This window comes from Momordica charantia (genome assembly GCF_013281855.1).
Source record: "Momordica charantia cultivar OHB3-1 chromosome 2 unlocalized genomic scaffold, Mcharantia_2.0 BLBB01000002.1, whole genome shotgun sequence".
Classification (NCBI taxonomy): domain Eukaryota; kingdom Viridiplantae; phylum Streptophyta; class Magnoliopsida; order Cucurbitales; family Cucurbitaceae; genus Momordica; species Momordica charantia.
Window position 1 is genome coordinate 1,062,242 of NW_028275160.1, and position 25,316 is coordinate 1,087,557.

A 25,316-nucleotide genomic window follows, 5' to 3' on the forward strand; every position below is an offset into this window, starting at 1 on the left:
ATTTGTTACTGGTGCAATAATAATCAAAATAGGAGTTTTAAAACTATTACAGAGACTAATAAGCAAAATAGAACGCATTCATAAATAAATCTTCCTCTCTCTTTTTGTGCTTCCACTCCAATTTTTCATTTTGTTTTACAGAGACCTAACAAAATTTTTTTAAGAACAAGGGAGAAAGGTGAGACACCCTCTCCGACATACTAAAAAAAATTCAGGATGACGATTGTCAAGGACGAATAAGGGACACCAAGGACGAGACTCGAAAGAACATGAAAATTAGTAAAAGAAAATGAAATTAATTACTTAAGCTAAAATAATATTTAAACCTTTTATCAAACTTAAAATTAAATATTAAAGAAAAAGATCTATCTTGAACTACACGTGTGGAAGAGAGAGAGAGAGGTGATGTGAAGTGGAAGCAAATATCTTGGCTTGGCTGGAAAACAAACTCTCTCTCTCTCTCTATTGCTATAACATTTTTGTTTCAAGATTCATGGATGATAATTCCCTTGTGAGTGAAGAAATATGGAATAGAAAATATAAGGAAAAAAAAAGACAAAGGTTATGGAGTCAAAGACAAGACGACACCCGTTTCTCTCTCTAACTTTTTTTCAGGTCCCCCTCCAAACCGTTTCTACCAAAGACCCTTCAACAACCCCTCTCTCTCTCTCTCTCTCTCTCTCTCTCTCTCTCTCTCTCTCTCTCTCTCCCCAATATTGTAAGCAAACCCCACAACCATCCCCATCATCATCATTATTTTTTCCTACTCCAATAATCTCCATGCTTTTACTTATTTTTTAATTAATTAAATTAATTCTCCTCTTTTATAAATTCCACACAGATCCACATCAACCCAGTTCAACCAAATAAACTACGTAATACACCCACAAGGCCACAACAAAATAATAACTCATTATAATGAGGAAGCCAGATCAGGGGGGCGCCGCCGCTGCCGCAGCCGCCGGGAAGCTGAGGAAGGGGCTGTGGTCGCCGGAGGAGGACGACAAGCTGATGAGCTACATGCTGAATAATGGGCAGGGCTGCTGGAGCGACGTTGCCCGTAATGCCGGCCTCCAGCGCTGCGGCAAGAGCTGCCGCCTCCGTTGGATTAACTACTTGAGGCCCGATCTCAAGCGCGGCGCTTTCTCTCCCCAAGAAGAAGACCTCATCCTTCATTTGCATTCTCTTCTCGGCAACAGGTAATTAAAACCACTTCTCTTCTCATTAAATTATATAAATGCAAAAATTTAGCATTTTTCAACCGGCCTAAACTACTGTATTTTCCCTTTATTTATTCACCATTAATATGGAGAGAAATATATAATTTTTGTTTTTTAAAAAGTTAAAAGAAAATTTGTCACTACAAATGTGAGTGCTAACTATTATAAACACCAACATATTGTTACTTCTCTATTACATTTAATAAATAATAAATAAGTGACTATAAAAACAAAAATAGTCAATAAAGATAATAGGTTAATTATTATTGAACTCCTATCCTTTTAATTTTGCTATATTCTCAAATACAAATAACCAAGAAAAGAAGCCTTTTCAGTCTTAGTACGTAACTGCCCATTGTATATTTAGATTTTTTTTTTTAATGAGAATATCAAGTGGTCTTTTGAATTTTGATGTTTAAAAGTTGATATTAATGTTTTAGCCTTCGAGTTTATGGCAACTAAACCAACTTTCAAATTTTGTTTAGTTGTTCACTAACCTAATTAAGTAAACAAGTAGTTTAGTTATAGGTAGCCTAGGCTTTGGGGAAAAGCTTAATATGTTGGCAAAGGATTTAGATTAATTAAAAAAAAAAGTGCTAGATTGTAAATCACTTTTCATTAAATATATGACACTGATAAATCATTGTATTTGTTAAATTATTAAAGCGAGCATAATTTATTGATAATTGACATATATCTCAAATCAAAAGGTTGTGAATTCGATTACAACCTATACACGTTGTACTAAGAAAATAATAAATTACTATTATATATTTAACTACGCTAATTTCTATCGTATAGCATATGGATGGGAAAGTTAAAAAGTTGAAGTAATTAAAGTCATTAAATTTCTGGGGTTTTCTCTCATTTAATCAGCTTTAGTTGTTTATAAACATGACATGTCACCAAATTTCACACCTGCTCTTCTAATTAACCTTTTAACACTAAAAATTATAAACATTGCAGAAAGATTGACAAGCTAAATTATTTAATAATCCATTAACTCATTAAAAATTAAGCTTATAATTTAGTTATAGCTGCATGCTCTCTCATGCATGCAGAGGATTTGTTACACATACGTAAACGTATTCTTGTGTTGTGTTTGCTCCTCAATGCAGGTGGTCTCAAATTGCAGCGCGTCTGCCGGGACGGACGGATAATGAAATAAAGAATTTTTGGAACTCGACCATTAAAAAGAGACTCAAGAATTTATCCTCGACGTCGTCGCCGAACACCAGCTCCGGGTCCCCCTCCGGCGACTCGAAATCCACTCTTTTCACTGGTTTGTTATCGGTTCAAGACCAACAAGGCTTCGACTTCCCCATCTACACCGCCGATCCCTCGCCTTCCGCTCTCGCCCTCGATACCTTCCCTCTCCTCGCCACGGCCCATGGTGGACCATTCTTCTCCGCTGCCACCGCCCCAACCTTCACCGGTGGGATTGAGCCAGCTCTTTTCCGGGATGAAGATAGCTTCTTCAACCTCCCTCTCCTGCAGAACGTTAACACCACCGAGGGAAGCTTAAAAACCGAAACCATAATTAAGGAAACTAACCATAGTAATTACTTAATTAACAACATGAACAGCGTCCTCCCTAATCACAATAATAATAATAACAACAACAATAATCCCAAGGTTGAGAGCATTATTAATGGTGGGGTTGGGAATAATAATTATCTTCAAGAAGAATTTTCAATTGGCGAATGGGACTTAGACGATTTGATGAAAGACGTACCTTCATCTTTCCCATGTCTTAACTTTCAAGTTCAATAACCATAAGAAGTTGCGACAATGTAGCTGATAGTTTTATACGGTCTGATACAAGAGAAACTATCGGAAGCGAGAATCATACTATATCGGGCATGAGTCAAGAATCAGAAAAAACCCATTTTCATCTTCTTCTTTTTTTCCAAGGTATAAATATGTATAATATTTACCCTTTTAACACTTTGGGCACAGTAGAATTGGGTTAGAATATTGCTCATCATCTTGTTGGTTGGCTGTAAACTTTTTCTTCTGTTAAAAAGTTTATGATGAGAAGTAAAAAGGAAAATAAAGGACTGAGATTTCAGGTTGTGGCACAGACATTGGTGAGCCTTGAAAGGCACTCCATTAAAGAGCTATGCTTTAAGCTAGAGAAAGAGCAATAATATTTGTATAATTAAACTGTATATGTAGTATATATATTTTGTAACATATATATACATATATATTATGCATGTACAGAAAGATGGGAGATATGTTTGGTGAAATGAATGGAAGTTTGTTATTGAATATTGATCTGTTCTGTCAATTAATATAATTAATTGGGTTTAAAATTGTGGGTTTGAGCTTCCATTCAAAGGAAGGAATGATAATATAATGGTGTAAAAATGGAGGGTTGGTTGGTTTTGTTGTATGATTGTCGTTTCTTCTATTAATGGGGTTTAATAATGATCACTAAGTTGAGGGAATGGATCTCTCTCCCACTATGGAATTCAACCATTAATATATCTATCAAATTATAATTATATATATTCGATCACCAAGTAGATCTTTTTGCTTTTCGTTAGTGACTTTGGCTTATTTTCATAACTAATTATGTCAATTAGAGATTAGTTAGCACATGCTTGGTTTCTATTCTAAATGCCATTATGTAACACACTATCCTCCCCCATCTCTTTTTCGTTTATACCCAAAAATATAAATATATCATTTTTCCAATTTCGTCTTTAGGATTTTAAACGTTTTGATGTTATCTTTCAAGGTATAAAAAAATTTTAACCTCATTCCCATCTACCGTGGTAAAAAATTATGATGTGACATTTTGCTTTGGATTACACAAAGAAAGAATGCCACATCCCAAAATTTTGAAATGGGTGGGAGTTTTTCTTTAGAAATGGGTGAGATATTATGAAGTATATTCATGTAATAATTACTTTATTAAGTTGGTTTAACACAGAAAAAAAAACAACGGAGTTGGTTTGAGTTTTTAAAATAGATAGAGTGAAATATAGATAGTTAATATTGATAAAATAAATGATTCCATCTTTAATAAAAGTATTTTTTTATAAATGTACTCACATAGTCACCATTCCATTAGTACTAAATTTGGAGGATATATAATTAAATAAAGTCTTTTGAAGATATTATCTAACAGTGAAATATAGAAATAGAAAGTAATACGCTCTTTTTTTAGTACAACATCTAGGAGTGGGGATCGAACTCACAACCTTTTGGTTGGAGATGTATGTCAATTATCACCGAGCTATGCTCGTTTTGGCATATGTACACTCTTCTCATTTTATTACGGATCCCCCGTAGGAAAATTATATTAATTGTGATATCATTATATTTTCCCAAATTCCCTCAATGAAGCTAGAGCTTAGAAAATTACCCAATTGAAATATTTTACACAATTTAGATCACATAGGTAGACATAAAAAAATTGACCCATTTTTCCACTTGAATGAATGATAAAAGAATATCCTTTTTTCCACCAATCATTTTCTTTATGACTTTGGAGGCTAATGGCATGACTAACATGTGCATTTCTATTAATTATTTAATTTGGAAAACTAAATATTTGGTTAACTTGAAGAACAAATAAAGTACACTTGATCATGTCTTGGATTAGTTGCTAGAGTGATTGAGGGAAGAAAGAAACTAACTTTCATTTGAAAATTATGCTCTTTTCCTTAGGGTGTTTATGGTTATTTCCCCCTTTTCTTTTAATCTAAAAAACACTAGCCAATATAGTGCATTTTTCACATAGTAAAAAGCTTTACACATTCAGTGTATAGTCCAAAGTCTCAATCTACATTAATAATATTAACCTCATATCATTTGTCCCAATAGTATAAATATTTTAGAGTAAATAGGAAAATAATACTTAAGATCTAAACTTTAATATTACACAATATTTTAGGTTACAATTTTTCTTCTCATGAAACAATTTGTTTTAAAAGTTCTCTATTTTTTCTTTACCAAGCAATAGGTTACCATTAAACTCTCTATCTACATAAATTTATAGTTCAAATGCATATGTTTTATTTTTCTCTCCAAGTAAGAGGTGGAGTCAGAAATTTTCTTAGAGGTAGGCAAAATTTACTTTTTAATCTTATATACATAATCTTTTATTTCTAAAAAATTCAGGATGACAAACTAGAGAAAAATTGTAAAATCTAAAATATTTTATATATACTTTTTGAATTACGATAAAAAGGAAAGAAATTGCCCTCATATATTTTTCACTTTTCTAAGAAAATTGTTTCTTATTTTACGCAAACATTTATCAAGCTCTCCCCAAATTAGAAGTCACTTCTCTCTTGCACATACATACTATCAAGCTCTCCAAAAGAAAAAATTTAGAATTCATGGGGAACAATAATATTTGATAAATCTCCCTACACAGTTTCCTCAAAAAAAAAAAAGAAAAAAAAAATCTACATTGGTACCCTTCGCTTAAACTATATCGAGCATAATATCTGATAAAATTTCTAAGTTGGGCTATGATATCGGGCCGAATAATGGGCCTCAATTCCTTTGTGATCCGGGAGAAAGTATTACATATAAAAACATTAAAAAAATTAAAAAATTATAACGTCGCCTGGGAGATTCGAACTCTCGCGGGGATACCCCATGTACTTAGCAGGCACACGCCTTAACCACTCGGCCAAAGCGACAAGTTGTTGACAGGCATGTAAATACTATTCTTTTATTAAAGTAATTTACAAAATATAACCTTCTAAATTGAAAAATGGCTTGTTATTGTTGTATATAAAAAATTGGAAAAATATTCGTCAACCTAATTTGTAGTTGTAGTGAGAATTTCTTTTCTTTTTGTTTTATTACTCATACGAGGATGGAAGATCCAACTCATAATCTTTGGTTTGAGATATATGTCAATTACTACTCAAGCTGTATAAGTTGTATAAGTTATAGACTATGATAAGTTGAATTTTTAAGAAAAGAAATATCATTTATCATTGAATTGTGTTGGTCTAAATAATTTTTATTAATCGATCTACGAAGACAGTGGTTTAAATAACATACAAAATTTTAATATTCAACATTAATGTTATTATGAAAAACACACTTCTTTACAAAAGAAATCAGGAACTTATAATGCATCAAAGAAGTTATTTAAAATTAAAATGCGGAAGCGGAACTTTATTAACTGTGTAATCATCATAGATATTTTTCGCAAGAATGGAATCAATATAAGCAAATATAGTAGAATTTAACAGCTCACAATTTGATTAACAATATTGCACAAAAAAAATTAATTTTAATATTTAAAATTTTAGAATTTTAATTATTACAAATTTATAAAAATAATATTTTTTTGTTATGGGTGAAATTACAATTAATTGAAGTTATAAAGGAATCAAGTCACTCGAGTCAAACCACCCAAGTTGAATCACCCAACCAAACTAGACTATAGTAGTCCCTAACTCGATCTAAGATATAATACGCTCTTCACAACTCTACTCTTTTGCTACTTCCAACAATTTTTTTTGCCAACTTAAACATGAGATTATATTTGGAATTAACACTACATCAATGTCGAGATTTCTTGTGTGGACAAATATTTGTTGGAGCCATGGATGATAGAGATCAAACCGAAATTACTACATCAACATTCTCTAAAACTCATTTGATATGCATGAGTAAAAAATCAGCCAACGGGGGCTAATTCTTTATTTGTTAAAATAGTAAAATTATACTCAAACATAATATAGCGATCATTGATCATAAAATTGAAAAAGAATAGAAAAAGAAAAGATTAATTTTGTTTTGTTTTGTTTTTCAGAAAGAAACAGATTAATTTTGTTAAATATATACTAATAATTTACATATTATATTCATGAAAATATGGTTCACTAGTTCAGATTCAGAATGAGATCTTCTGACATTTTTGTCCTCGCTGGCTGAAAGCTGGAGCCTAGAACTTGGAAACAGTCACGTCACGCGCCTCTCACGCCCCTTCGCCACTCCGTTGAGTCAGCTCACCCACTTTCTCTTTTCCTTTTTCTCACTTCACCCACAGATTAAATTTGTTTTTGTTTTGTTTTTTGGGTGGTGCACGTGCCTCAACATTTCCCTATCCAAGGGGTATTTCCGTCATTTTACATCACTTGGTTCCTGACCTCACATGTCAGATCTGAATTCCCGGACCATCCACCATTTATATACTGCCACGTGGACTACGGTCTCTCTCATTGGATGAAATTCTTCCCTTCGTCCATGTCATCAGCTGGATTCTATTTAGAAATACCACGTGGTTTGCTACCGGTTCGAAAAGTCCGCCGCATTAACCAACTCCGGCGGACCCTTCGAAGCCAATTTAAACTTTTTTCACTGCAATTTTCGATCTCTTTCCAATCGAATCGCAAACTCCGCCGTCGGATCTATGTCCAGTAGTCGGTTTTTGTTTTAAAATCTCCACGGCCACCGGAGCTTATTTTTCCGTCCGAGGCTGCTCCTCTGAAATCTCCGACCGCTAGGCGCCGCCGCCGCCGCCTTAGATCACTGCCGGTTCATGGCCTCTCTCGCGCTTACTTCCTCATATCTCCCTTCTCTCCGGTCGCGCCTTCCGAAATCTGAATCGAATCCCCAAATCCGCTGCTCTCTCCGTCCAAGTCTTCCCAAAACCGCCATTTTCGGAAGCGGCGTCAGAACTAGCATCCGCATTCCGTCTTCTCTATCCAATGAAGCTAAATTCATTAGACCAACTCTAGATTCGAGAAGTTCTCGTGGAAATCTCGGTGCCTTTACTGTCCGAGCAGCTTCCTCTACTCCAGCTGCTGTAGCTCCGGCATCTCAGCCATGGCAAGGTGCGGCGATAAAGCCACTTATAGCTTCGATTGCTACGGGTATCATTATGTGGTTTCTTCCGGTTCCGTCTGGTGTTTCTCGAAACGCATGGCAATTGCTCGCGATTTTCCTCGCTACCATTGTTGGGATTATTACCCAGCCACTGCCTCTCGGCGCCGTTGCTTTGCTGGGACTCGGCGCCTCCGTTCTGACTAAAACCTTAACTTTCTCTGCTGCCTTCTCCGCTTTCGGCGACCCCATCCCCTGGCTCATCGCTCTCGCCTTCTTCTTCGCACGAGGGTTTATTAAGACTGGACTTGGTAATCGAATTGCTTATCAATTTGTTTCTCTATTCGGTAGTTCGTCGTTAGGGTTAGGGTATAGTTTAGTGTTCAGCGAAGCCTTGTTGGCGCCGGCAATTCCTTCGGTGTCGGCCAGAGCAGGAGGAATATTCCTTCCATTGGTGAAATCGCTTTGTGTTGCTTGCGGTAGCAATGCCGGTGACGGGACGGAGCGCCGGTTGGGATCGTGGTTGATGCTCACTTGCTTTCAAACATCGGTGATTTCATCATCCATGTTCTTGACGGCCATGGCTGCCAATCCTTTGAGTGCGACTCTGACGTATAACACGATTAAGCAGACGATTGGATGGACCGACTGGGCTAAAGCAGCGATTGTTCCAGGATTGATCTCCTTGATTGTGGTGCCATTGCTTTTGTATGTGATCTATCCACCCACGGTGAAGAGCAGTCCGGATGCACCAAAGCTTGCGAGAGAGAAGTTGGAAAAGATGGGACCAATGACCAAGAACGAGATTATAATGTCTGGAACTCTGCTTCTCACGGTATAAACATTTGTGTCCCTACTCTTTTGCTTGTATCATTTTCAAAACTTTTGCTTTTTGGTGTTTCCTTTCGAGTTGGTTGAACTAGGGGAACTTCATGTCCTATATCTTAAGCCACTACTCGACTCTTGAGTTACTTTATAACTATAACTATTTTATGTTCTTTCCATTGTTTTTACATTTACTTAATTGTTATCATTACACTCTGAAAAGCACTTATCTTAAAATTTAGAAGACTATTGATTGCGCTGGAACATGTAGAGGAGGGTGTATTACTTTATGGTCATGTTAATGTAATTAGCTGATCAGCAAGTGCAAATTGTGTTACTCTGTCATACTCTTTTCATAATTGTGACGTCAAACTCTAGTACTGACTTTTTACTCCTGTCAATATTTGGTGCCCAAATTGTATTGCTTTGTGCAGCTCTGAATACTTGCTGCCTAATTATCAAGTGGTAGTTGTATTTCCCACTACAATCTTTTGTGTACTAAGGAAAGTTCCATTGCTTTAAATTGCATTGTGGACATGTTAACAGCTTCCTGTCTTCTTCCTTGGATTAGGTGGGTCTTTGGATTTTTGGAGGGGTTCTTAATGTAGATGCTGTCACTGCTGCCATTTTGGGATTGTCCGTCCTCCTTGTGACAGGGGTCGTGACATGGAAAGAGTGCTTGGCAGAAGCTGTTGCCTGGGACACTCTAACATGGTTTGCTGCACTCATTGCAATGGCAGGGTATCTCAACAAATATGGTCTCATCTCCTGGTTCAGCCAAACTGTTGTGAAGGTTTGCCTCAGATTCCCTTTATTCATATGTCCTTGCTTAGGCAATTGATCATTTGACGACATGAATGTTTGCATGATTAAATTGTGTTTGGCTTGACTTTTAAAATAAGAAAAATGCTTTTAATTAATTAAGTGACTTTCCAAATTCTAAACATACTTAAAAAGCACAGGATTAATTAGGATTCTTTTGTAAAGTACTTAGAAAAAAGTGTTTCACTCAAAAGTATTATCTCCAAAATTCATTATAAACTTACTTTATGTATGCTTGGGTTCACGGTATTTGGCTTTTATCCATGCGATTTTTTCCTAGATACCTCTAATTTTTAATTCAATATTCCTCAGTACAGATTTGCATGAGAAAATTGGTACTCTTGTCAATTTTATGGAAGGAAAACATACTATATTCTGGGACAATTTTTTTTTCTTTTTTTTCGAGAGACAACCAGAAGATAGTCTCTATAGGCACAAAAGAAAGTCATGTGGGAGCAGGATATTAGGTTAGGTTTTGGAGGCCACCAACATTCCACGAGATAAAAATATGGTTAAGTGAAGGGAGTGTGATGGTGTCTAGTAGGGATCACTATTTCCAGTTAACAGTTAACACTTGGAGGATCGTGTCTAGTGGAGTCCATATGGTGGAACTTTAACTAACAACAGATCTTAACTAATGACACCACACATCTGAGGAATGAAAATAAGTGACATACTACTCAGTCCACGGCATGTACCTCAAGATACCACTTATGCCATCAGTGATGCTTGAATCTTCACCTCCTTCGCCCAAGGAAAAGCCTCAAGAGGGAAAAGAAAGGAAACCGTAAAGAAAAATTTTACACAGTTCATCTCTGAATCTAACTTACATATTTTATGGCTTCATGAGGTAACAAGTGTAATATCATCAACTACCAACTGCTGAATTCCGATGGATGTCTGCTTGTGCTTAGTAGTAACCCCTTCAAGATTTTCTCCATTGATCAATACTTTTTGTACAAAACTAGCCAGATGTTGCATATGAGGCTCCAATTCTAATCCTTGCACATAGTTATACCGCTTAATCTTCTTATACATTCAAAATGCTGCTGTCACAATTGGCAATCTATAATTATTATTGTACCACGATGGATGAGTCTGTTCTCACAAGTTTGTGTTGTTTCCACAGTTCGTTGGTGGACTTGGTCTTTCATGGCAGCTCTCATTCGGCATTTTAGTTCTTCTCTATTTCTACTCCCACTACTTCTTTGCTAGTGGAGCTGCTCATATTGGCGCGATGTTTACAGCCTTCTTATCCGTTGCCAGTGCTTTGGGGACTCCCCCCTACTTTGGAGCAATTGTTCTTTCTTTCTTATCTAATCTGATGGGTGGCCTAACCCACTACGGCATTGGGTCAGCACCTGTTTTCTATGGTGCCAACTATGTTCCTCTTGCCCAATGGTGGGGCTACGGGTTCCTCGTATCGGTCGTCAACATCATTATCTGGCTCGGCGCTGGGGGCATCTGGTGGAAGGCCATTGGTTTATGGTAAAGCAACTGATCTAGCAGAAGGATTAAACCACCCTGAATTTGTTAATGTCTCAAGGTGCAATTTTCTTACTAGGCCTTTGAGGCATGTTGTAGTTTCTCTTTCTTTTAATTATTATTTTCACATCAGAAATGATCCTCTAGTGACATCAATGAGCTTGTAATCTGGAAACTACAAAAGATGTTACTGGAGATATAATTTACGTGTACCAGAAATTTTGACTTTGCAGATTAATTGTTTGCAATTTGTGACATATCACACATGATCGCCCCCTGCAAAATGAATTGTACAGGACCGTTTAGTAATGTTCTCATTTATTGTTGCTCGGGAACCCACGTAAAATGGGACGAAGAACTCCCGAGGAGTGGCTATGAAGGCTGGTGTTGCTATCTCTTCTTATTTTGTCCATGAATTGAATGATTCTAGTTTGTTGGTCAATCCGCAACTGTGTGTGTGTGTGTCTTTCATTTGAATGATGAAATAATTGAGATAAACAAGAAGAGGAGGAGGATACGCAGGAAACTCAAGTGTTAGGCAGTAGAAATTGTTGTAGAGAATTGAAGTTTATGGTGAGAATTAGGGGGTGTGGGTTCCCACCACCTTTATGGAATGGAAGCAGAGAAATTCTGAGGCATAGAAAGGAAGTAAAGTTGCGTTATGGAATTGGAATGGATGGAAGTGGAATGTACGTGTACCATAACACAAACCTCCAATTGGAATCAATAAAGATGATGTTGACCAAGCCTTGCTTTGTTAGTGGAGCCTCAACTTTCTAATAACAATGCTGTTAATGCATGCACGATTTGATGATTATTCTAAAGCTCATCAACTGTTTTCCTTTTTAGATTTCTGTTTATTCATAATAATTTTGTTACAAAATACTATTTTCGTGGCTGTACCTCTAACATATTTATTTTAGACAAAAAATATATAGAATCAAGGTCGAAAATAGTATTTGAACTTTCTTTATTCGTTAAAACTTGAAACAATATCTTTACTCAATAAAGGCCCATATAAATATGATGTGATAATACCATTTTCCCCACTTGATCAAACTTTTTCGAAGATATTTGAGTTGATGTACTATTAGGCAAGTTTTTTCTAGTTCTTGCAATTATTTTTGTGAACATATTAACTTAATTTCAAAGGGAAATAATTAATTATATAAAGGGTGGAAGATTTATGCCTCATCTTCAAAACACCCTTGTGGGTTCAAACTTGAAAATACGAGTGAGGATGAAGCTTCCCACACAATGACTAAGGAGTTGAAAAAATAGCATATCACGGCTAAAACTTCCCTTTTGAAGAAAATGAACTCCGTCGAGAATTCGGAGTTTCATTTGTGACTATTGAAGCGAAATCTTCTAATAATTATAACCATAACAATAAATGATTTGAAGAAATAATATCGGTTTTTTTTTTCTTTTGATAACAATAAATAATATCGGTTACGTAATATACAATACAACATTAATATTTTTCAAATTTTCTTTTTCATTTTTCAAAAAGATGGTAGAAAATTAACAATGACGTTGGTAGCGATGATTCAGTAATCATTTTTTTATACCACCTCTTGAAAAAATGTTTGATAAATGTGAAAAGCAACTTTATGTGACAAATAATTTATACAAACCCCTTTGAAAGTTTACATAGAAAAGTGAAATGTAGGGAATATAATCGAGGCATTTAGAACTTTATGTTAAAAATAAATTGGGGTGTAATTGACATTTATGATAATATTGTTTTCTAAAGTTGTCTTTTCGCATCGTGATCATTAATTACATTTCACATGTAAATAAATAATAAGACTCAAACTTTTTGACTCTTGAAGCCTAATAAAATTTAAGTTGCCATGACATCTTTTAAAGTTGGAGAGATTAATTTTCACTCTATCTTCTTAAATCTCCGAAAGCTATATTGCTTCCATTCCATTATTATATGAATTTTTAATCAATAAGAATATTAGCCTTAGTCCATTTATATTTTTTTCAACCAAAATAATAATAATAATTAGTGCGACTTGTAAATTTGCAAGTTTTCAATAAAAGTTAGTCGTAAATAACATTTATTTTCTTTGAGTTGGAAATTTAAATTTTCTGACTTCATATTTATTGTTATATAAAAAATAATTAAGGAAAAAAAAAACTTAGCACACTAGATATATTTATTGTTGGGGAATGGTACCCTAGGCATCACATGACATACCTGCATACAAATAGTTAAAACTTAAAAACATAAAAGGTAAAAGATGAAATTTGATATAAAAAAAAAAAGAAAGAAATGAAATTTAAAATTTATTCAACCACTAGCTAGTCGTAATTATATAAATATGCCGAAATTATTATTATGTTTGAAATATACACTATTTTTCCATTTCTTCCGCAATAATCTAAAAGTTTTAATTTCATCCTCGTATATTTCAAACAATTTAAAAATCATTCAAATACAAATATGTTTAAATTATTGTTTTTTCAGTACTAAACGGGGCGAGGAATTTGAACTCATGACTATATCAGAGATAATATCAATTACCATTAAGTTAAGTTAAAGTCATATTGACAATAAAATACTGCGATGTTTAGAAGGAGTTGATATCTTTTATTTGATTATTAATTATTAATTTTTTAATAAACAATCTTTTTCTTTTCAGAATACTTTAAAGTTTGTCATTAAAAAATTCATAAGATATCCCATAGTAATTTCATTTATATAGCAATCTCAATTTTTACAAATATTCTCAATTTTTATCATAATTATCTTTTTCAAAATTTTTAATTTTCAAAATGTATATTTTAATCCCTAAACTTTTAGATATGTTCCATTCTGATTCATAAATTTTCGAAATATCTATTTTAGTCCCTTAATTAAAAAATAGCTATTTTAATTTAGGTGATTTATGTTTAATCATTACTGCAAATGTTGATATGGACCCATCTAAATTGGCTGAAGCAAAATATTAAGTAATGGTGGTAGAATTATAACAATAATTAAAAATTATTTAATAAAAGTTAAGGAACTTAAATAGACCTTCTGGTCATTTAAGAATCAAAATAGTTAGTTTTTTTTTTTCTTTTAAAAAAAAAACTAAAATTGATAAACTATTTTATAGACACAGAAATATAGAAATTTGAGCTAGTAAAAATTATTAACATTTTAACCAATTAAAATATAGTCATCGCCAAATTTTTATAATAAAAAGATTACCAGGTAAAAAACAATATTTAATTATTATTTTTTGTTACTGATATATTGGCGTGTTCGACAACTGAACATGGTTTAACTGGTTAACTTATCATAATATATTAAAAAATTCTCAACTAATTTGGTAGAGCTGCAACTAAGTCAAGTGTGCAATAAAGATCAAACTCAGTGGCCACTTAAAAGCATCGTCTCTCTCTAGTGTCAGTTTCAACTAACTTTTCAAACTTTAGACCAACTTTTATAATAAAGTTCATGAACATTTTGCAATTCATAAAAAGAAAGTATAGGCTTCAAAAAAATTTGTCAGCCAAAATATAATAGAATTTGAACAGCCTTGTAAGTTATTATATTCTCCTAATAGATTGTTCTTTCAAGCAAAATTTTAAATGTCTGAGGTCTCAATTTCTTAAAAACATCGACAAAATGTCGTTGGCGACAGATGTTTATGTAAAAGTTAGATTCAATTAAAAAATCGTAAAAAATTATTTAAATTAACAATAAATATTTTTTTTATTTCTAAATAAGTTAAAAATGATTACTATTAATTTTATGCATATATTAACAAAATTTTGTTGATATTTTTTTATATTCTGTCGATTTTTTGTAATATAGTGGAAATGTTGATTTATCCGCCATCTTGATGGCGAATTTATGGATACATGGAAATATCGATGTGTCGAAAGATATCTAATATCATACATACTTTCAAACTTAAATATTTTGATATGTTTGTAAAAATTATTCTTTTTTATAGTTTGATTCTTCCAAATTTTAGTGTTCGAATGTTTGTATTTGAGAATATATGTAAGATTTGTACGTTTTGCATTGCGTGAAAAATGAAATTGGAATACTCGTTTGCTGACGAATCTCATCTTATTAGAATTTCTTTTTTCCTTTTTCAATATCAACTTAAAACAAATAAATAAATAAATAACGATGATAAATAAGAATAGTAACGCGATCAAAAATGAAAAAACTTTCCCATTCTCGATAGGGGTATTATAGTTATTTTCGCAATGAACCAATTCCCAGTGCAAAAGTGGGCATTTTGCCAAACTTTGAATCTGGTTCTGCCACTTGTCCCAGTATCAATTAATATATGCCACGTGTCACATCATAAACCATTGAAAACGTTGTCTGTGGTAGTTGGAAATTTCCCGAAGTTACAGGATTAAATTACAAAATATACTCTAAAATTTTATCATTTATTTGAAAAATTGTTATTATTATTTTAAAAGTTTAAATACTATTCTTCACTTTCACTTTTTATGTACATTTTGGAGTAAATATTTATTCATATTTTGAACGAAAAGTCAATATGAGAAAATATGAAACCATGTGACAATTAAAATAGAGGTGGGTCTAGATTAAGTTTAAAAAGAAAGAAAATGTTAGAAGAAATTATCATTTTAAAAAGGAAGACCGTCAAAATAGGGTACTAGAATAGAATTGAGCATCAAATATTATGTTGTTATAAATTCGGCACTGTATTTTTAATATTACTATTAAAACTTTTGTAATGATATGAGTATTTTTAAAGTAAAGGTAAAGTTCGTAAGTACTTTTTGAAATTTATTTTTTTAATAATGATGCCGAGACCCATCAAAATGTATTAATTGATGAGGTGTATTGTAGTTTGATGAACTAAATTCATGTGTACAACTAAAAGAAATATTAATGTGATATATTTGTTAAATTATAAACAACAAAAATAACAATTACATAATTAATTAAGATACATATATTAGGTTAAAAAAAGATACATATATCATCCACCAAAAAGCAGTACGCTTAAATTACCACTCTGTTATTAAATTCAATGAAGAAATTGATAGTTGTAAATATGTCAAAAACATTTACTAAAATTAGCAAAATAGTAACCACATTTAGTTTTTTTTAAATAGAACACTATTTCTTAAAGAAAAGTCTAATTTTAAAATGATAACTCTATTTGTACATATATATATGTGATATACTACTAATATAGTTGCAATATGTATGTGATATACATCTGATATATTACTGATATGAATGTCTATGTAATATATATGCGATATACATCTAATATACTATTAATATGAGTGTCTGATATACTACTGATATGAGTATTTGATATGCTACTTACTATATTTGTTTTTGACATATTTTGGAATATTTTTTACCCTCATTACAATTTTCCATAAAAAAAGAAGTCAATTAAATAAATAACATAAAATAAATAGATAGGTACGAATATAGTACATATTTTAAAATCCTCCTGAAAAACCAACCTCAAATTAGTTATTATTGGTATTAAATGCGTCGAAATTATTTCATTACGCAAAGTGAAATTACGTGTTTAACCCTCTTACTCTCCAATGGCGGAAAAGAAAAGGGCCCCCCATTTGCCGCTTGGCGCTTCCCCGTCAATGTGCATGTGACTTGTGAGTCGAGTAGTTCTTCCCTAGAAAGTGCCTCACTTGCTTTTGCCTCCATTCACCAACTTAAACCATAACTCAGGAAAACAAGACTTGGGAATTTTAATCAAAGTTCATTTCCCAATTTTCTGTAGCTGCTCCAATGGCAGCCTCGTGGGTTTTCTTCTGTATCTAAATATTCTCCTCCTCGGAATCTGGCTTTCCGGCTTCTGGGTCGAGATTAAATTCGAGCGGGAAGAGAAATTCCCTCTCCCCCTTTTCTTCTGCGCACTGAAAATTAAGTGGGTCTTTTCCACGCCGTCGGAGTTTAGGTATTTAACTTTGAAATGTCTTTGTGACGCCCTGTTTCACTTTCACCCACGAACTTCTCTCGAAATTCCTTCTGTTTAGACTGTGGGTTGAAAATGTTTTTCATCGGAAGTTTCATGGAGGTTACGAATTAGGAAGTTTAGTCTGAGGATTCAACTGTTTACGTCTTCCCGTACATTGAATTGTTGGCCCGATTCCTTGACTTTCTTGTGCAAAAGCTATCTTATTATAATTGAATCTCTGTCTCTGAGTTAGGTGTCCAGAGTCTAAGTTACTTGACAGACCCAGTAAATGGGATGGGTTTCATCATTATATATCGTCTTCTGTCCCTCAAAATTTTGTATTCGGTTTTGGGTTTTGAGACAACTTAATTGTCGACGTTTTCGTTCATTCTGCAGGCTCTGGGAATCGATTTCGGAAAGTCCTTTGGGGGCTGTAGTTCTCTGCCTGTGTTACTTGAGAACATAGCATCTTGATTTTTTCAAAACAGTTCGGTGGATGGCCTTCTCAATCATGTCTGAGGAAGATGATCCTTATCCATCTTGGGATAAAACGAGAACTCCTATTCGTATTTTCTTCAAGGATGCCAGGTTAAGAAGCCGCTGAAAACTTATCAATTATTTGTTGTCTGTTTCTAATTTTAAAAAGCCAGAGGGTCGCTATGCTCTTTCTAGAAACAGATCAAATGAGGAACTGTATTTTAGATTTCAGGTTTCTTAGTTGTGATCTAGAATGTTCATAATAAGGACCCTTCTTTACGTGAGAGCCTGATAGGTAATTCTTGTTCTTTTTGTGAAACAGGAATGTCTTTAAGTTGGATGAACTTGGTCGGGAAATAGCCCAGATTGCTTTGCCCGCCGCACTGGCTTTGGCAGCTGACCCTGTAGCTTCCCTAGTTGATACAGCATTCATTGGACAGATAGGTAACCCTGCCTTTCTTTCTAATCTTTCCTTCTTCTTCTTCTTCTTCTTCTTCTTCTTCTTCTTCTTCTTATTCTTTTTTTTTTCCTTTTTTTTTTGGTAATACTATTGTACCACTTTGAGGAATAGACTTGTGAAAAATACTTTCTAATCTTTTTTATTTTGCTAGTAGAAAAATACTTGCTAGCACACTGGTCAGTGCGGACTCCATGATGTGGTGTATTCTTAGTCGTTAATTTTTATTAGTATAATCTACTTATCTATTAAATCTACTAGAAATAGACTTGTGAAAATCCACCGTGTCAAAATGTCAAATGAAGATTCTACTAATAGGTGTATAGAGAAAGTATTGTTTTGGTTGGTAGGGGTAGTAGCACTTGTGTCATTTCTTTAAGGAAAATAGTTAGGTCGTGATCGATGAGGACCTATCTCTATCCTCATCACTACTGAAAAATTGACAACTCATGATCTTTTTAAAAATTTATATTTTTGCATTTCATATGGTCAGGATAAAATAGATTCTCACTAGTGAAGACCTAAGTATTTTCCTTTCTTTCAAGACTTTGTAGTGTGTTCATATTCTCTGTATCCGTGCAGGTCCTGTGGAGCTTGCTGCTGTTGGAGTTGCTATTGCATTATTCAATCAAGTCTCAAGAATTGCAATTTTCCCCCTTGTAAGTGTCACTACATCTTTTGTTGCAGAGGAAGATACTATTCGAAGTGTTTACAATCAAGTGGAGGGAAATGACGACATGGAGACGGGTTCATATACAAATGATGAGAAAAAATTGATGATACCACAGAATGGTATGTATTCCCTCATCCACTTCTCAACCTTCCCACATTTTGAAGATTAAAGCTGATTAGAGTGTGTTTTCTTAGTCCGATTTCATTTGTTATACCTGTCAGGGAAAGGTGAGAACACACACCACTCAAACTCAGTGGATAGGAGATTTGACAGTGGTAGAGGAGAGAATGAAAGAAGATATATCCCATCAGCCTCATCAGCTTTGGTTATTGGTGGTGTTCTTGGCCTCATTCAAGCCATCTTCTTGATATCTGGAGCAAAGCCTCTATTAAACTTTATGGGAGTCAAGTCTGTAAGTACTTGCTGTTAAAAAATAACTAGAGGCTTTGATCTGCTGTTTAGATTAATGCCTTAGACTTTCTTATATTGTGACTTTAGCTGCATAACATGAATGTAGGATTCATTGATGATGACTCCCGCACTGCAATACTTAACATTGAGAGCCCTAGGTGCCCCAGCAGTTCTTCTTTCGTTGGCCATGCAAGGGGTCTTTCGTGGATTTAAGGACACAAAGACCCCTTTATATGCAACTGGTATACACAAGGAAAAACTCAAAGAGGATTTCAAAACCACCTTTTCTTTTTGGAACCTTTGAATTATCTGATACTTACATTTTCTCCCTTCCTCTGCTTCAGTGGCAGGAGATGCAACAAACATTATTCTGGACCCAATATTTATTTTCATTTTTCATTTAGGCGTCAGCGGTGCAGCCATTGCACATGTTATGTCGCAGTAAGTATTATGTTATATGCTGACTCCACGATTTTCCTTCGACTTCTATTTTACCACGACATCCGAGGATTTGCTACTTATCGTTTTACATTTACTTTTTTTTTTTTTCCTTTTGTAGATACCTAATTGCACTGATACTATTTTGGAGATTAATGGGACAAGTTAATCTCTTACCTCCTAGTATCAAACATCTGCAATTTAGTCGGTTTTTGAAAAATGGTAAGGGACGAGATATGTGTACTTGTACTGTGAACCATGCTGTAAATACTTATTTCTTAGCTACAAAAAGTTGAGCCAATGGCTTAAAATTTTGATCAAAGAGCCTCAGGTACTAATCTTGATGATAAGGAAAATGTTCTAACAGAGCAATCTGGATTCTGTTTTGAGACCTCTCTGTTTTCATTTTCTTCTTTAAAATACATTCCGTGTTTTACCTCTAACTCGAGGCCAATGGTAAATAGTGGTTGACTAAAATGAATATCATTAGTTCCTCCAAAACCATGCATAAGTTTTGGTGTTACCAACATAAGCTCAATTAGCAGGATGATCCCGCTTAATTAGCTGAGATTAGTTTTTAGATCTATACTGAGTTACTTTCGATCTGAAGTTCCAGGATTATGAATTAACCATATTCAATTTTCACCAGGCTTTCTATTATTAATGAGAGTCGTAGCTGTGACGTTCTGTGTGACGCTTGCTGCATCATTGGCTGCACGTCAGGGATCAACATCAATGGCTGCCTTCCAGGTTTGCTTGCAGGTTTGGTTGGCGATGTCTCTACTTGCAGACGGGCTGGCCGTTGCTGGGCAGGTTCGGAAATGATCTCTTTCACAATATAACTTTGTCCTCTCCAAGACACGAAGAATTAAAAGCCTTTCATGTTCCTAAGTTGCTTTCATTTAAATAAACTTGCACACAAGTTAAGAATTTGTATTGTTCTTCAGGCAATATTAGCAAGTGCATTTGCCCAAAATGACCACAATAAGGCAACGGCTGCAGCGTCACGAGTATTACAGGTTTGTAATCATTTTTTGATAGATCTTATCGCTTCTAATATATACATATTTCTATAAAATTATACTGTGAACTGTGCAGTTGGGATTGTTTCTGGGCTTGGCGCTTGCAGTCTTCCTTGGAGTCGGGTTGAGTTTCGGGGCCAAGTTATTTACAAATGATGTCAATGTCCTACACCTTATTGGCATAGGAATTCCAGTATGTCATCTTGTCTGCCTGAAAAAGCAAACTATAGGAACAATAACTCACTTCAATTTCAAATGGAATTGAAACTGAATTTTTATTTTGATTGATGCAGTTTGTCGCTGTCACACAACCAATCAACGCCTTGGCATTTGTCTTTGATGGCATCAACTTTGGAGCTTCTGATTTTGCGTACTCAGCTTACTCCATGGTAAGTCTATTGTCCCTTTGTTCTCTCACTCTCGCAAATTATCGTCATTGAAAATCATGTCCGATCAATAAGGCCACGGTAGAGCGGCCATGTGATTCATATCAAGTCAGGATCTAACAATGATACAAATAGAGACTAATTCCAGCGAAAAATGAACAAGATTGTAGCATGGAATTTATCATGTTGCTTTTGTAAGATACCAAGTGAAGCAATATAATTGATCGCCCAAACGAAACATGAATCACTCCCATCAATCATTATAACTTTTATACTCGTCCTCTCCAGGTTCTGGTGGCTATCATCAGCATTTTCTGTTTGTTCATCCTCTCCTCAACTCGAGGATTTATCGGTATCTGGATCGCCTTAACCATCTACATGAGCTTACGAACAATAGCCGGGTTCTGGAGGTACTACTACTAACTGTAACTCATGTCGTTCGTTAATGAGTAATCCATCTGAAGAATCAGCTGAACTAACTGGATTATATTGAAAATGTTTTTGAACTGATGTTTGCCTGCATTTACAGGGTAGGCACTGGAACAGGACCTTGGTACTTTCTCTGGTGCTAAATTCGTGTTGTTCATAAGACTAAGATATCGATAAGCTGCAGATTGCGTTTCTTCGACATATCCTTCATCTGTCTCCAAAAAATACCTTCATCTACTGGGTTGCATTAGGACACCTAGCATAAAACCTTCAATTTCTGAAGCTTTTGATTTCATGTACAGACAAGAGAAGGCATAGGGAGCACATGCTGTTGCTTGTATACAACAAAATAGAAGATATAAATGAGAGTGTTATGTAGCTGTAAATGACATTGTTGAGATCAGTGTAATAAATAAAAACCAAAATAATTTACGATTTTATATATGTACGTGCTATATTGAATTTTTAGGAGTACCACTCCTTGGTTGGCACTACTAACGGCACATTTTGATAGTAATTTTAGCACGGTTAGAATTAACTTTTTTATTAGGGTTAGAATCGACCATTTAAAATATGTTTTGTAATTACTTGAGATGATTCTCCAGTGATTTTTGTCAAAAAAAATTTTAAATTTAAAATTAAAAAAAAATAATAATAGAAAATTAATTTTTAAAATGGTTACTGTTTAAAATTTAAAATTTATTTTTCTATTTCACCTAATTTTCACTTTAAAATTTGAGATTTTTTTTCAACTCTAAAGTTTTGTTACCAACTTTATTTATCTTTAATTTTGTTTATTCTCTCTAATATTCTTTTCTTAAAGTTCGTGTAATCTCTTTCAATTATTCAAGTAGATCAAATATTTTTAAAATAATAATCAAATTGTCTGAGCCCAAATTTGAATTGGGGACTTGTTTATGAGACTAGACTTTTAAAAATGGTTAGATATATAACAGATAAAAGAGGTTGAATGATATCTCATTTTTAGTACAACATGTGGAGGTGGGGATCGAACTTATAACCTCTTAATTAAAAATATATGTTAATTACCGCTAAGTTATATTCTCTCTAGCTATTTTTAGAGCGTTGGATCATAAAATGAAAAGGGTAAATTTCATTCCACGTTGATTTTAGAGATTTTTTTTTTAATATTTATTAAAAGTTTAATCGTATCCCTCTCAGACAGTTAAAGCTCTCAACAGTCAGTTTCAAGTCAAAGCTACGTGAAGTTAAACCCATTCTTTATCCTTTCACTTCTGTTTTTTCTCCCCGCCAAATGTTTGTGGGTCTTTGCCTATGGAGATTGCAGTCACCCTAAGCATCCTAGGACTCTCCCCGACAACAAAACAGGGCCATTTCAAGGTTTCGAAGGACTGGAACTCAACTATCAAGCACCAAATTAAGCTTAAGAATGACCATGCCATTCTTTCCACGTATACCCAGATGGAATCTCTTGGCATTGCACCTGATTCTGCTACAATGCCTCTTGTTATAAAAGCTTGCGAGAGGCTTAACGCCATTGAGAAAGGGGTACGAATTCATTCTCGTATCAGGGGTACGGATCTGATCAGACATGTTCGGGTTGGGACTGCGTTGGTTGATTTTTACAGTAAATGTGGGTTTGTTGGAGAGGCCAGTAAGGTGTTCGATGAAATGCCTGAAAGAGATGGGGTGTCATGGAATGCTTTGATTTCTGGATATGTGAGGTGTTCGTGCTATAGTGAGGCAATTTTGTTGTTTATGGAGATGCAGAAGGCAGGCTTCACACCCAGTTCTCGTACTATAGTGGCTCTGCTTTTGGCATGTGCTGAGATGTTGAAACTAAAATTAGGACGAGAGATTCATGCTTATTGTTTGAGAAATGGTTTGTTTGATATGGATGCTCATGTTGGTACTGCTTTGATTGGATTTTATATGAGATTTGATGCAGCAGTTTCACACCATGTATTTAGTTTGATGGTGGTGAGAAATGTAGTGAGTTGGAATGCAATAATAACAGGATATCTTGATATTGGAGATTACACAAAAGCTCTGAAGCTTTTCATTAGTATGCTACTTGAGGGTATTAAATTTGATGCTGTTACAATGTTGGTGGTAATTCAAGCCTGTGCAGAATCTGGATCTCTCCAATTAGGCAAGCAACTGCATCAGTTGGCTATCAAGTTCAATCTCGTTGATGACTTGTTTATTATAAATTCACTATTGAAAATGTATAGTGATAATGGAAGTCTGGAGTCATCCTGTCTGTTGTTTAATGCTGTTCCTACCTTTGATGCTGCTTTATGGAATTCTATGATATCTGCTTACATTGCGTTTGGACTTTATGCTGAAGCTATAGCTATGTTCATTAAAATGCGTTCAGAAGGCTCAAAAGAAGATGATCGAACTGTTGTGATTATGTTGTCTTTATGTGAAGGTCTAAGCGATGGTTTGAAACAGGGTAGATGCTTACATGCTCATGCCTTGAAAATTGGAATGGAACTCGAAGTAATTCTAGGCAATGCATTGTTGAGCATGTACGTCGAACACCATCAAATCGATGCTGCACAGAAAGTTTTTGATCAGATGAGAGACTTGGATGTCATCTCATGGAACACATTGATCTTGGCATTTGCTCAGAGTAAGTTTCGAGCCAAAGCATTTGAACTCTTTCAGATGATGTGTGAATCTGAAACCAAGTTTAATTCATACACATTGATATCTCTCCTTGCATCGTGTAAAGATGGAAATGATCTAAGATTTGGGCAATCCATTCATGGCCTTGCGATAAAATACGGTCTTGAAATAAATACTTCTCTGAACACTTCACTGACTGAAATGTACATCAATTGCGGTGATGAAGGATCGGCTACAAATCTGTTTAGTAGATGTCCTCATAGAGATTTAATCTCATGGAATTCCCTAATTTCTAGCTACCTAAAGAATGACAATGCAGGAAAAGCTCTATTGCTTTTTAACCATATGATTTCTGAGCTGGAGCCTAACTCTGTGACAGTCATAAATATTCTCACATCCTGTACCCAGCTTGCCCATCTGCCACTAGGCCAATGCTTGCATGCTTACACAACTAGAAGGGAAGAATTTCTTGAATTGGATGCTTCTCTAGCAAATGCTTTTATAACTATGTATGCAAGATGTGGTAAAATACAATATGCAGAGAAGATATTTAATACCCTGCAGGCAAGAAATATCGTCTCGTGGAATGCCATGATTGCGGGGTATTGCTTGCATGGTCGTGGCCATGATTCTATTCTAGTTTTTTCACAGATGTTGGATGATTGCTTCAAGCCAAACAATGTATCTTTTGTGTCTGTTTTATCTGCCTGCAGCCACTCTGGTTTGACCGAGACAGGTTTGCAGCTTTTCGATTCCATGGTGCGGGATTTCGGTATTACTCCAGAACTTGCTCACTATGGTTGTATGGTCGATCTGCTTGGTCGCAGGGGCCATTTAGCTGAAGCTGTAGGTTTCATCAACTCGATGCCCATTGAACCTGATGCATCAATTTGGAGAGCTTTGCTTAGTTCTTGTCAGGTTAAAAGCAATAAAAAGCTAGTGGAGATCATCTTTGGAAAGCTTGTTGAATTAGAACCCACTAATCCGGGAAATTATGTTTTGCTTTCTAATATCTACGCTGCAGCTGGTCTTTGGTCAGAGGTTGCAGAAATAAGAAAGTGGCTCAGAGATAAAGGTTTAGGGAAGCCTCCAGGAACTAGCTGGATTGTAATTGGAAGTCAGGTCCATTACTTCACTGCCACTGACGTATCACACCCTCAATCAGAAAAGATTTACGAAAATTTGAATTCTTTGACATCATTGATCAAAGATATGGGCTGAAATCGTGTCGAGTTTTGCTTGCAGGAGAATGAGTTAAGGGAATTAAAACATTTTAGCCTTAACGTTGATTGTGTTGACTGGGCAAATATGTACA

General features: G+C 34.7%; 4 protein-coding genes and 1 non-coding gene across 5 annotated transcripts; 4 read left to right on the forward strand and 1 right to left on the reverse strand.

Annotated features, from left to right (window-relative positions):
* Positions 1-870: 870 nt before the first annotated feature.
* Positions 871-3,391, forward strand: LOC111017383 (uncharacterized). Its single transcript, XM_022293131.2, has 2 exons — positions 871-1,199; positions 2,339-3,391. Exons 1-2 carry the CDS (start codon positions 919-921, stop codon positions 2,991-2,993), a joined length of 936 nt encoding a protein of 311 aa, XP_022148823.1. The 5' UTR covers positions 871-918; the 3' UTR covers positions 2,994-3,391.
* Positions 3,392-5,802: 2,411 nt separating this feature from the next.
* Positions 5,803-5,884, reverse strand: TRNAS-GCU (transfer RNA serine (anticodon GCU)). Its single transcript has one exon. It is a non-coding gene; the product is annotated as a tRNA-Ser (tRNA).
* Positions 5,885-7,472: 1,588 nt separating this feature from the next.
* On the forward strand, positions 7,473-11,391 carry DIT1 (dicarboxylate transporter 1). Its single transcript, XM_022293091.2, has 3 exons — positions 7,473-8,862; positions 9,424-9,645; positions 10,804-11,391. Exons 1-3 carry the CDS (start codon positions 7,744-7,746, stop codon positions 11,164-11,166), a joined length of 1,704 nt encoding a protein of 567 aa, XP_022148783.1. The 5' UTR covers positions 7,473-7,743; the 3' UTR covers positions 11,167-11,391.
* Positions 11,392-16,809: 5,418 nt separating this feature from the next.
* LOC111017410 (MATE efflux family protein) lies at positions 16,810-21,827 on the forward strand. Its single transcript, XM_022293159.2, has 14 exons — positions 16,810-17,092; positions 17,489-17,680; positions 17,892-18,013; positions 18,609-18,818; positions 18,921-19,111; positions 19,217-19,352; positions 19,455-19,551; positions 19,670-19,770; positions 20,198-20,361; positions 20,496-20,567; positions 20,647-20,763; positions 20,864-20,959; positions 21,245-21,366; positions 21,486-21,827. Exons 2-14 carry the CDS (start codon positions 17,589-17,591, stop codon positions 21,526-21,528), a joined length of 1,563 nt encoding a protein of 520 aa, XP_022148851.1. The 5' UTR covers positions 16,810-17,092; positions 17,489-17,588; the 3' UTR covers positions 21,529-21,827.
* Positions 21,828-22,152: 325 nt separating this feature from the next.
* LOC148212633 (putative pentatricopeptide repeat-containing protein At3g01580) lies at positions 22,153-25,306 on the forward strand. The gene has a single exon (XM_088120368.1). It carries the CDS (start codon positions 22,682-22,684, stop codon positions 25,220-25,222), a length of 2,541 nt encoding a protein of 846 aa, XP_087976494.1. The 5' UTR covers positions 22,153-22,681; the 3' UTR covers positions 25,223-25,306.
* Positions 25,307-25,316: the final 10 nt, after the last annotated feature.

Excerpts from the sequence above, each read along its gene's own strand:
- LOC148212633 (XM_088120368.1), top strand. The coding sequence starts at position 22,682 with ATGGAGATTGCAGTCACCCTAAGCATCCTAGGACTCTCCCCGACAACA.
- DIT1 (XM_022293091.2), top strand. The coding sequence starts at position 7,744 with ATGGCCTCTCTCGCGCTTACTTCCTCATATCTCCCTTCTCTCCGGTCG. Across the intron at positions 8,863-9,423 it reads CTGGAACTCTGCTTCTCACG|GTGGGTCTTTGGATTTTTGG; the intron begins GTATAAACATTT and ends TCCTTGGATTAG. Across the intron at positions 9,646-10,803 it reads TCAGCCAAACTGTTGTGAAG|TTCGTTGGTGGACTTGGTCT; the intron begins GTTTGCCTCAGA and ends TTGTTTCCACAG.
- LOC111017383 (XM_022293131.2), top strand. The coding sequence starts at position 919 with ATGAGGAAGCCAGATCAGGGGGGCGCCGCCGCTGCCGCAGCCGCCGGG. Across the intron at positions 1,200-2,338 it reads CATTCTCTTCTCGGCAACAG|GTGGTCTCAAATTGCAGCGC; the intron begins GTAATTAAAACC and ends TCCTCAATGCAG.
- LOC111017410 (XM_022293159.2), top strand. The coding sequence starts at position 17,589 with ATGGCCTTCTCAATCATGTCTGAGGAAGATGATCCTTATCCATCTTGG. Across the intron at positions 20,362-20,495 it reads GGCTGGCCGTTGCTGGGCAG|GCAATATTAGCAAGTGCATT; the intron begins GTTCGGAAATGA and ends ATTGTTCTTCAG. Across the intron at positions 20,960-21,244 it reads CGTACTCAGCTTACTCCATG|GTTCTGGTGGCTATCATCAG; the intron begins GTAAGTCTATTG and ends CGTCCTCTCCAG.